The sequence below is a fragment of the Penaeus vannamei genome, chromosome 1 (assembly GCF_042767895.1).
Source record: "Penaeus vannamei isolate JL-2024 chromosome 1, ASM4276789v1, whole genome shotgun sequence".
NCBI classification, from domain to species: domain Eukaryota; kingdom Metazoa; phylum Arthropoda; class Malacostraca; order Decapoda; family Penaeidae; genus Penaeus; species Penaeus vannamei.
Window position 1 is genome coordinate 49,128,065 of NC_091549.1, and position 12,725 is coordinate 49,140,789.

Genomic DNA, 12,725 nt, shown 5'->3' on the forward strand with positions numbered 1-12,725 from the left:
TATACAGAAAATTGAGAATGGCAATTTATAGATGGATATGGATTTTTTGTTTAATTTCTGTTTTGTGTTACTATTTTTTGTTTCTGCCAGTGAGGTAAAAAAGAGGCATCTACTCAACAACTCCTGAACCCTGTCAACTCCTTTTAAAAAGTCATATTTTTGTATTATACTGACCATAGCACAGTAATTTTTCAGAGACTGTAAAGGAAAGGTATAAATAGAGAGAGATTTATACATGTTCTTTTTTCAGTAATTTAACAGTATCAGTAATTTTTAATATCTGATAGTGCTTTGAGGTAATCAGACCTTTTCATTAAAACAAGTCTTGAGCACAGACCATGGAGAGAAGGACACGACACATTCCCTCATGGTTGGAAAACCCCGTGAGGAAGGTTCCACCTCGCAAGAAAGGGAAGCTGACCTTTGTGTCACCTCTACGGACAGTTGTTTATGTCATGTCCCCTAAAGAGCTTGAAGAGGCTGCTGTAGCATATCTGGCACGAGAGACTTGTACAGAGGACTGTGCTGTTGCAGGGAGTTCCACAAATCAGGTTGATAAAGCAAATGATCTGAGATGTAGATCTGAGAATACTTCTGACTAGGATTGATTTGTGATACTTTTTCCCTTTTATCTTCTCTCCAATTTTACCACAGGTAGATTTTTTTTCATTAATTACTAAGGTAAGTAGTACACATAATTCACATTATTTGGTTATATTTCATTGTGAGGATTGGATAATACATATTTCTTAGGTGATCAGTGATGATCATGAGAAGTATAATTTAGTGGGTATTTCATCATTCTATGGTTTACCCATTTTGTATTAATGTTTTAAAAATTCATTGTTTCATGATGACTGAGATTATTAATTGCTCAAAGTTGGTATTTTATGAAAATGTGTTATGGCATTTTATGGGAATAATGCAATTAGCTCTGTTTCTTTTGTTTGAAGTCACAGCTCTTATGGTTGCATTTATATTTTGCATTATGTCTGCAATATTAAATAATACATAGTTTAATAGATAGAAGTGCAATTTTGCATTTTTTATGGTTGTATTCCTAATTTTTATTCCACTTTGGGGAATAATACTTATATAGAATGATAGCACATTGTGAACAATGTTAGTGTGGAGTTCAGTGATAAGTGAAACATTATGCTAGGTGTAGGTAGTGTGAGCATGAGGTCAATATGACATAGAAGTCCTTAGCACTCATAAAGGAGTAATTGCAAGTGCTGGTATGTCTTTTTAAGTTAATAAGGAAATTATTTCCTAAGACAGCTGTGCAGTATTTCACATGATGTTCCTTATGTGTAGTTGTGCCATAGGTACATGTTTTTCTTCTCTATGGTGAGAGTAGATATTATTTATTTTTGTAGTGGAATATAAACTGTCTTCAAAAACATACAAAATCAAAGATTTTGAATCAAGGCAGTTGAAATTACATAATTATCTTTTTAATTGTAATGAATGATAAATCGTTGTTTCTGTATATAACCACAGGTTTCTTCATATATGAATTGTTTTGTGAAATTTGATCTTCATGTATGTATCCCTCTTTTCCTAACAGTTCAAAGTTACAATATAACCATTCCAAAATAATGAACATATCCTCCTAAGCTTAGTATATTCGAGACAGATGCCAAGGAATATATCTGAACCCATTTTATTTATACTGCTCTCTGCTCTTCTTTGACACTTTGACTGTATTATTAATATAGACTTATACCTCAGTAACTGAATGCTAAGGAGACCATGATTAAAATATACAGTAGGTAAAGTCCACAGGCTGTATGGATTGCACATAGTATTATTATTTTGATAGTATCGATGGTATCCTTATTTATGGTGCAATTGTTACTTTCCTCCTTTTTTGAAAATGTCAGTGGTACACAGTTCAACTTTTTGTAAGTGGCAATTTATTAATGCAGTTGCACTGTATTTTAAAGTGGAACTAATGGTTGCTAATTTTATTATAAAAATATTAGATATCATTTTGTATCAGTATGAGTTTGTACAAGTATTTGTGAATGTGGATGTGAGTGAGTGTGTAAAGGTGTAAGTGTGAGTATGGGTGTAAGTAAGAATGTAAGTGTAAGTTAGTGGGTGATTGTGTGAAATAATGCGTGAGTGCATACTGCATTTGCGAGTGAGCTCATGTTTCAAAGATGTGAGAGACCTGTACTTACTGTAATTTTTTATGATAATCAGAAAAGGGCACACATGTTAACTGCTCTTGTGTGTTATTTCGATATTATCTTTTAAATGTGAATTGGCAGCCTTACTGTTTTATTTATTTCTTAGATTATTAGTTTTATAATGAAATGAGAGGGTAGCTGTTTTTTTTTTTCTCTGTAGTAGCTGCAATGTCTGCTATTTTTAATTTGAAAGTAGACATGTGATATTTCCTTTTGCAGAGAAAAAGTGTACATTCCAAAATAACATGATATAAGTTAAGTAGGCATTGAGAGAACTTTTTACTCATTACTTTTAATATGAATTTAATGGAACTGCCACAAATACCATTTGCAAATGTAGATTATTAATTATAATTTATTTCATTATTATTATTATTTTCATTTGTGGCACGAGAACAATTGTCTGAATATTCCTTTAGTTTTATTTTGTTTTTATATAAATATATTTTGGGTCATGTACAACTTTTGTGCACATTAGAGAATCTATGATATATTTGTCATAGGGGTGAGAATGGTTCATTTTATTTTTGGTAATGATTGCAATGACTAATGACCATTAATTTATGGTTTAACATTTATCTCTTTATATTTTAGTAATACATTTTTGTGCATCTGATACAGTGATTCACATGTATTGGTGTTTAGTGGAACAGTATTGGCTAATTTATTGATAGTAAAAATAAATTATTAACGTAGAATGTTTTCCCTAATTTTAGTTTTTAAAAAATATTAAACTAAGATGTTTAAGATATTGACCTCAACTGTATTGGCAGAAGAAATCTTGCTCTCTCTTTGCACAGAATTGGTAAGCTAAGTTACCTTCATTATTGTGGGTCATAGTTGGCCTGCTAACAATGGTGTTAAATGTGGTTGGGTTTTATGCGAGTGATAAAGAACAAAGGAGAGAGTTGTATCGCACGATTATTTGTAAAAGCCTCAAAGTGCTAAATGAAGCTTAGCATGTAAGCTCCTTTTGATTAATAAAAAAATGAATTGTGTGATTTTTATTCTTCCTCCTCTTATTTTGCAAAATAAGGAATGTAAAGGTCAGTACTACTACAGCATGTAATTACAATGTATAAGCCTTTATTCTGAGTTAATTTTGTATTTTATCAAATTCTAGCCTTTTCCATTATTTTGTAATTTTCTCCTCAAGTAATGATAAGTCTGCCCTCAAATACAATACATTATTTGGAAGAAGAAAATTGACTAAAATATTTTAATTTTATTTACATCAAATGTATACTAATAACAAAGTAGTGACGACTTTGGTTTATCGGGATCTGTCATTCATTCCCACTATATTAAGGGCCTGAAATAAAGAAAAAGGATTAACTAATGCATCTTAAATTGTCAATGATACAATACTTCATGCATATAGTATTTATAATAAATGAACACACAATAACATTATAACAATGATCAGATGATATTAAGTGTATTCTTTTGAAAGAGACAAGGAAATATATGATGAAAAATAAAAGTTTAATTAAAGAAAGAGAAAAAACAAAAAGGAATATGGCTTATATGATGCATTAAAACCAAGATTAAGATTATATTCACAGTTACCGTTAACAGTCCGGCCTTCACAACATTCCTAATATCCTTAGTTACGTTATCTGCATTTCTTGCACACTTTGCTATGCTGTGGACATCCGAGAGTCGTCTGTTCATAAAAGCCCAGGTGTCCTGTTGGAATGCAGTTAATATCAAAAGGAGACAAACAAGAGTAGACATAAAATGAATGATGAAATTATACTCGTAGGGCAATGATACATTATCGGCTAACCAAACAAATTACTGACTTGTAAACAAATACTTTACTATGATGTAAAATTCATTTATATATGGAGAAGACATTGAAGGTGAATATCATGCCACCTTAATTTAAAAAAGGAAATGATTATAAAAACAATAACAATATCATAAAGAAGACAATGAAAGAACAAGAAAAAGATAACTATAATAAAAATATGATATTAGAATCCCCCCCCCCACACACACACACACAAAAGTATGCATAAAGTTTTACCTCAAAATCTTCTGACTTATCCTGTAGCATATACAATTCTGTGCTTTTATATACAGCTGCTAAGATCCCTCTTTTGGTATACCAGTTGAACTGAAAAGTCAAATACAATCTTATATAAAGATATTAAAACTGGAAAAAATGGAAGATATAGATAAAAACAACAGAGAACAAACTGCAAAGGGACATGAAATGCCAAAATTTTAGACAACAAATCACAATTCTCATATTCCTTAAAACTATCAAAAATTCAGAGCAACATGTTTAATGCAGTTACAAAAATCGTGTAAAACTTACATCATGAGATCTGTCTCCTGCATAGTACCATATGTGGTCAACAAGCCTCCCAAGATTGTCTAATGCTTCTGGTATATTTACGGGTGAGGCATGGAGTGCAAGTGCCTGGTGCCAAGAGTCCAGGTACTCAATGTTCATGCGCAGTCTTTCTTCCACTGATTCAGCAATGAAAGCTGTGGTCCCTTTTTTCCTGTTGATAAATAATTCACCCATAAAAACTGTGGACCCTTTTTCCTGTAAATAACTAACAAACATGGTTACTCATAACCACTGATGCAGTTCAACACATTTTTCAAAATAAAGCAATTTATATATAATTCTACAAGCAACACTAATTAGAAGATACTTGTTGCTTCATATATTTTTGTTTCATTTACACTGAGAAACAAAATTATTAAATGCATTTATTGTTTTGAGATTTATGAGTCTGCAATAAAACTTTCAATTACCTTAAATTGTCTAAGAGGCCCAAGCAAGTGAACACTTGTTTAGCATGCACGATGTAAAGCAAGCCTAACTGCACCTGGCACATGAACTTGGTGCTTCAAAACAAGAACAGATGCCATCCAGCTCAATGGGTTAACCCTTGCCATGGTGAAGGAGAAAACTAGAGATCTGGATAATCAAAAGTAAATGAAAAAGGAGAGCACTTACAGTTCTGGATTATTTTCAATCTCCTTTGCCTTGGCTGCCAGGTGTTCTTCTAGTCTGTTGTTGCATGTGGCATAGAAGTGATTGACAAGCTCCACACCCCCTTTGGGGAACATCCCGTGTGCCATACCAGAATAGCCGAGTGTCTCAGCTCCTTTGAGGGTGAAAGGTAGATAAAAAAATAAAATGTTTCTTGGAAATAGTCTTATATATTGGTCTACCATGATAATCCTTTTATTTTCCAATAACTAAAACTAAATAAAAGGGAATTACTTCTAGTAACATAGGTGCATTTTTCATCTACAAGAAAGGTTGATAAGCAAGGAAAGCAAAGGACACCAGGAAAAAGAGATCTGACAGTATACATGCATCTTACCCTGAGCAATGGCTTCTTGGGACCACCCATGGGAGTATATAAAAGGCATAGCAGCATTCAGGATCTCTGCACGCAGTTGATCTTCCCCTGCATCAAAGTCTTCCTCTGAAGAGCTCTCTGACTCAAAAGCATCTTGACCTGTGCTTGTCCCTTCACTCTGTGCTGTTTCCTCTTTACTCCATCTTGGAGCTGACGTACTCAGCCCTCTGCTATACCCTGAAAAGCATTAACAGCTGAAGTACATTTTCTAAGTGATAATACATAAGTGGGTAACCCTATTTAGCAAGATTACAATTACAACTGCACTCTTAAACAGAGATCATTGTGACAAATGTAGAAAGAGGTATGACAGAATGAACAGCTTCATACAACAAGAGACAAATTTGATATATTTTCATTTTATCTTCATTAGACATACAAGACTTCTTGTGCTGTCCTGTTCATTCTCATTCATATCTCTGTCTACTTTTCCCTTGTCTTTCTGAAGAATGAAACATTAATCAATTTGCAATCACAAATAATGTGTGCACATTTTCAGTTTTCATAAAGCTGTAGAAAAAATAGAACAAAAAACAGGTTGGGTACCATTCAAGGGTGGGGTCTTTGTGCATCCATGTTATCAGATGTTGGGTCCCTCATGACAAATCATAATATTTTTTGAGAACAAGTATTAGACTGGCATATGCAAGTCATACTACCATTAGTACTTCTCATCTAATTAAAAGGTATGAATAACGTATGTAATAATATCAATTGCTAACTATTTCCCCCTTTCTCTGATGAGATCTACTCTACAATACCCTTAATATCTATCTCAAAATCATCTGAATATAATGTTATCTGTCATCAACAAAAGTTTACAAGAATTTCAATACTCCAAACACCTTGTTAGGTGATTAAAAAAGTAAACATAAACAAGATTTCAGCCTTAGCAAACAGATGAAGTGAGAGAAAAAAAGGGAAAAAGGAAAGAAAAGAAAAAGAAATATAGATAAAAAGTTAACCCTACTTACTTTTGTTGATGTTGCACCATATCTGTTAGCTAATAATATGCTTCTTTTTATCATTTCATTCATGTGTAAAAAAAAAAAGACTGACAATATGTTAAATAAAACAGACTGATTTCATTAAGCCTTTATTTGGAATTAAGGAAATCTTAAGCTTCCTTTTGTATAAAATATGAATAAATTAAGGGCATAGCAACATGAACTGCAGTGGCTCACATTAAAACAAATTAACCTTGTCAGAACCTAATGCATTTACTAGATGATATTGATGGTTACATTATTCTAGTATTCTAACAAATATTTAATACCATGGAAGTGTTCATCAAATATGACTTACAACACCTTGAGTGCATATATAATTATCAACATAATAAGCTGTTTACTTTTAACTGTTTTTCTCACAAATTTTGCTCAAGAGCACATACAAATACACAAAAAATACAACTGCATTAAGCTATTAATGATGAACCATAATGCTTTCACAAGACAATAAATGCATTAATGAACTGCAACAAACAGTAGTTTCTGTATAATGCAGTATGCCTAGTAGTCACACATTAAGATTCTCACAAATGTATAACCTGCTTTGAATAGCACAGGATGTTTTCAGGAAATCAATTTTCTGTCATCTATTGCACAGTTCTCGGGTTAAATAATGAGTGCGTGCATACCACAAAGCCTAATTCTCATTTGAATTTCTTAAAATTCTATTTCAAACTTGAACAAGGGTGGGATGATAAACAATTGCCTTGTGAATGGATCAGAGTTTCCTCTCTGCTGCTTGATGAACCCTTGCTAGGGTGCACTGCATCATATCAAAAGAGCACAGGGCTGTCTGCACAACCTTCCTTTCCTGCTCCACAGGCATACTTGGCAGGGTTAAGCCACCCACTGTAACTTCTGTTTCCATATCTTTTTTGCTACTTGGCTTTTCAAGGTCCTTCAGCTTCAGCTCATAATGACCTTTGGAGAGATCCAGTCCTGTCTGAATGGGAGTCAAGAAATTTTTCTCAAGCTTAGGGAGAGCTTCCCTAATGCCTGTTATATTTTGTGTGTCCCGTAAAAGCAAAAAGACAAGCAGGTTCAGAACCTGCATGATGCTGTCGCTCCACTCAAGCAGGTCAGTTCTCTCAGCATCAGGGAGGTAACAGGCTAGATTTATGAGCTGAATTAGGTTGTGTCCTGCAAAGCTTGAGTCTTTCATATCTTGATTCAAATTCTGGGAAATATTTTCTTTGAGTTCATGGATCACTAGGCCTAGTGCCCCTGCATGCTTTACCGAGCGAAGCAGAGACATGATCAGCTTGGAACGACCAGCACTATCGAATTTCTTGAGGTAAGGGCGGAATGTCTCAAGTGCACAAAGACGAATTTCTTTGTTATTACATGTTATCATTATTCTAAGCAGAAGCTGAGGGAATGAGGAATGAGCTTTAGCTTCTAAAGTCTCACAGGGTAATGATTTCTCTGTAATGTTACTTAAAAGGGTTTTTGCAAGGATCAGACCTTTGTGGATGGGAAAGTCTTCCTTCTCCTGCATCAACTGAACAATTAGGGGCAGGCAGTTGATAAATACATGCTGATGGGAATACACACAAGGCACATAATCCTTGGCCATATGTTGCCCAAGTATGCAATAAAAGAAAGAGGCCAAGGACAGCTGGGAAACTCCATTCTCCTTTTCTTCATCTTTTCCTTTTTCGTCATCAGATCTGTTATCTTCAACTGCTTTCTCATCCTCTTCTTTTAAGGCCTCACTTTCTGTAGCCATTAGGGTTTTTGAGCTATTCCAAGTAACATGTGTAAATAACTTAAATGAGTTACCTGTAAGCCGTGCTATCATTACAGCTAGATCATTACATGTACAATACAGGGAGCTCTCTGTGTCTCCTTCCTTGCAAAATACGTCAAGATATGTAATGGGTTTATGAAATAGCTGCAAGAGGAAAAACGACAAGTACTCTTTTGAATTTGCTACCTTGCCACCCCAGACCAAATCTCCAGCCATGACTTTCTCAAAAAAATGGAAATAGAAGTCAGTGAGCCAACGAAGAGCACTCGACACTTCCTGCACCCTTGGATCAGCATCTAGTAGTTTTCTTTCTTCTCCCTCCAGATTACAACCCGATGGAAGTTCTAACATAACCACCCTAGTATAAAGAGTATTAAATATCCAAGAAAACATGGTTGGACGAGTATTCTGTGATATCTGACCCATGAGAAGAGTTCTGATTGGATGCAAAATAACACGGAACATCTTTTCTGAATATCCCATCTCCAGTTCTTCCAAAAATGCAATGGTAGCCTCTTTGACGTTAGCAACTGAAGCCACATGAACGAGCAAATCTTCTATGCACTGCTCTCCCTCAGGATCAAGGTCTTCATTAAGCAATTTCAGGAGAATAGGCAAGAGGTCCAGGCTATTCTGATTAAGGTATTTCCGGTGCTTCTCTTCCTTGATCTCGCACATGGCCGCCTCATACTCTTTTGATTTTACCTTCTGCCACAGGACTGCACCAAGGTCCTCTTTTTGAGGTGCAGGGATATCTGGTGAAGCCTTTTGCTCAATACCTGCTTCTGCTACCTCAGCTTTCATCTCTCTGTCTGGGTGTTCACCTCCAACTTCTGCGCTTGAATCCATGATCTTAAATATATATCAAGAAAGCTGCAATGTGCTTGTACATCTATTTAGCTCTTGTTGAGCTCTCCTTCAAGTACAAACTTTCCCTCTTTATCTGCTTGCAGTATCTGGACCAGCTCCTTGACAATCTCGATTTCAGTCTGCAAACAAGTGGGAAAGTAGTCTTCAGTTTCATGATCCGCTTTATTCTCTTGAAGCATAATTAAAGTCTGATATCCATTCCTCTTGATAATCATAGTCATGGCTTAAAATCGGTCAATTGATCAAAGTTTTAGGCCATTCTTTTTCATTATAAAAATACTGATCCAATTTTTGTACAAGAACATGCAGGGAAAATGAAACATTCAAAATATGAAAAGAAACATACTAAGAACAAGAGAGAGAGAGAGAGAGAGAGAGAGAGAGAGAGAGAGAGAGAGAGAGAGAGAGAGAGAGAGAGAGAGAGAGAGAGAGAGAGAGAGAGAGAGAGAGAGAGAGAGAGAGAGAGAGAGAGAGAGAGAGAGAGAAAGGTGTGGGGGGTAAAGCAGAAAGAGGAGGATGATAAAGAAGAAGGTTTCCAATAAATATAAAGTTTTTCCTTTTGTAACCATTGCAATACAGTAATTGTCCCTGAGTTCCTCTCACAAACAAATTTTGTTACCACTCTCATAAAATTGTATTTGTTAAAACCTCTGGAACTATTAACACAAACACTCAACCCCACACACACAAGTTGACCATTAATTAAAAATGAAAATATTCAATTCTAGACAAGAGATAAACAAAGTATGTTAGCCTATTGATACCAGACATCAATATCCATTGAGCTTTTGTTTAATAATTTTCGGAGAGCAGAGGACTATTAGTTACTATGGCTACAAGTCCCCACCTATTTACCCCGTAAACTGAATGGTTATGGCTTTACTAATGATAATGACAATAATAATAATAATAATAATAATAATAATAATAATAATAAACTAGTACCACAACTACTAATGAAAATATCAACCATGATAAAAGTAATAATCATATGAACAATAATAAAAATAATGATAATGATGATCGGCCATGTTGATGATGATGATGGTATCAAAACCGATAGTAATATTAACCCCTTGGACGTGGATGACATTGTGGTCACGTCAAGGAAAAACTTTGGCAGCTGCCCGGGTGACGTGAAGATGCCATCAATCGAGCAAATGGACTGCACCCCGGGTGTCGCGAACAAACCATCAAGAGCATCAGGGTGACGGGAAAGACTCGCCATGAGTGCACAAATCTCTTGGAGTGTGATTTGATTCATTTGGCACTTAAAGGGGGCTTAAACTTTACTCCCACCGACAAATGAATGTGGAATGTAATGTGCATAACTAGTGACTGGAAGAGCGCTGGCTCCAGGGAGGACGCCATTTCCATACTGGACACTGTATTCCTGGCCGCTGTGACCGGCAGTGCATATTGTATTATGTAAAATTGAAAATTACAAAAATAAAAAAGATATATGATACAAATAACCAATTTAATTTTTTTTCTTGCTCTGAGCTATTTACTACATAGATGATATGGAGTCTATGCACGGAAAATAAGTAATCACCATCTGGATAAAGCAAATCAGAAGACAAATAAGAACATTGGAAAATGACAATAAAGCTAAAAAAGTTAACACAAAATAGCTTTTCAAAGGGGAGGCACAGAGTCTTATCATTGCTCAAGGGTTCGTGCCCTCCCGGCCTACATGCCGCACGCCCGGGATGCTGGCCACTTAGTTAACCCATTGCCCACGGTTTTCAGCTCCAAGGGGTTAACAACAACAATAAATAATCAATGGGGGAGAGGGGGGGGAGATAGAAAAGAAAAGAAAAATGCTGACATGTAGAAAAGGAAAATAAAAACAAAAAAGAAAAGGAATAAAATAAAAGGAAATAAGGAAAATAAAATAAATAGGAGAAAAAGATGGGGGAAAAAAATATTAATAAATAAATTCTAAAAGTGGCACTGGTGAATTTTCAGCCAACCTCATGTATATATATATAAAGAAATGCAAATATATGATACATATACATACTTTCATAAAAAAAGAGTGTGTATAAGTATAAATACCTAATACATATATAAGTATAACCCTATATAAAACAAAATACAGAATTTAATTCTAAGTAAAGAGCATTTCTAAAGAGACTGACAATGACTAGCCTTTATATCATGAGCTATATGTACCATGACAGTTTATGATGAGATACCAGGCAACTTAGTTGTTTGCTACAAGGCAAGGAAAGGTGGACATAGTTGTATGAGGTGTATGGTGACTGTGTCTCCAAGCAGCATTTCTTGTGAACTATTTTCTTAAATTCTGATATTATTCTTTGCCTGTCCAGATTGTTTTGTATATGAGCGAGTATGTTTTTTTTCATATTTTTATGACAGTGCCCTTAAATCTTCCCTGTCTTAGCACAGTTGATATGTAAACATATGCCAAAAAACAAATTATATGACCAAGACTTCACATAACTTGCTCCCTTCCCCTTTCCTTACCAAACTATGACTCTCTGTGCAGTAAAGGCACCTATGTGAGACAGAGGCTACCAATGGATGAGTGATTAACTTTGTCCTCAACTGTCTGTCAAAATGATAAAACAGCTGATTCATTTGTAAGAAAATGCAAATGAATAATAGACAAAGAAGTGAAACATTTTAAAAACAGTTATCAACAAAAATTTAGTCAGACAGTCAGAATACCATCAAATGACTGATCATGATGATACTGACATCGAAAGATTCCTCTCACTTTCTACTGTAAAAATATTCCTGATAACTGACACTCAAGCAGCTGCCAACAAACCTCAAACATATGTATCATATGCTGGCAAAAAAGACCTTCTGGTTCTCCCTGGTAGCTTTCCATCAAATAAAGAACCAGCGCAAACTTTTACTTTCCCTCTTTCTCATGGAAAAGGTTTGTTGACTTTTGCCAAGGCCTATAATGCAGAAGCTTTGACAATCACTTGATTTGGAAACAACAACCAATATGAATGAAAAAGTATTGTTCTGAAAGTTTCTTGTGACTATTATCAGCATAGTCTAAAATCATAATAAAAAATATATATTATGTAACCGCAGTTGTGTAATTTGAAATATCTTCATTTAATGCAATTGTCATTCAAATTTGTAACTAATTCTAGAGAAACAATGTTTTGATCATAAATCTTCTCCTGTCATGAATGAATGCACTTTAAGAAGAACAGAAATAGGAAATATAAAGCTTAGTATCAGTACCTGCTCTCTTCCACACCCAATGTTTACTTTCAGAGGTAGGCCACTCTATCCCAAATTACGGCGCGAAACAAATAAATCTTACAACAAAGCGGCTATCTTGCGAATCAGGAATCACCTACAGATTCGAAGACACCTTTGCAATCTCACCTGAGTGCCTGGCAATGCTAAAAGCCCTAATTAAGAGATGCCGGGTGGAAATCATGTTTTGCTGCTCGCTCCTCCCTGTTCCCTTGTCAACCCTTCCGCCTCGCACGAACGTCTTTCTGAATTT

General features: G+C 35.0%; 1 protein-coding gene across 2 annotated transcripts; it reads right to left on the reverse strand.

Moving 5' to 3' along the window:
- Positions 1-3,410: 3,410 nt before the first annotated feature.
- On the reverse strand, positions 3,411-12,725 carry LOC113807885 (ubiquinone biosynthesis protein COQ9, mitochondrial). 2 transcript variants are annotated; one of them, XM_027359202.2, is made up of 7 exons: positions 12,602-12,725; positions 5,552-5,767; positions 5,179-5,329; positions 4,525-4,714; positions 4,231-4,320; positions 3,768-3,887; positions 3,411-3,510 (listed from the first exon to the last, which is right to left on the reverse strand). In XM_027359202.2, exons 1-7 carry the CDS (start codon positions 12,654-12,656, stop codon positions 3,472-3,474), a joined length of 861 nt encoding a protein of 286 aa, XP_027215003.1. In that variant the 5' UTR covers positions 12,657-12,725; the 3' UTR covers positions 3,411-3,471. The 2 variants fall into 2 exon arrangements, with proteins under 2 accessions (XP_027215003.1, XP_069980252.1); XM_070124151.1 differs by lacking the exons at positions 3,411-3,510; positions 3,768-3,887; positions 4,231-4,320; ... (1 more) ...; positions 5,179-5,329; positions 5,552-5,767 and adding an exon at positions 6,683-9,339 and having other exon boundaries at positions 12,602-12,717.

Coding starts and splice junctions, on each gene's coding strand:
- LOC113807885 (XM_070124151.1), bottom strand. CDS start 9,199: ATGGATTCAAGCGCAGAAGTTGGAGGTGAACACCCAGACAGAGAGATG.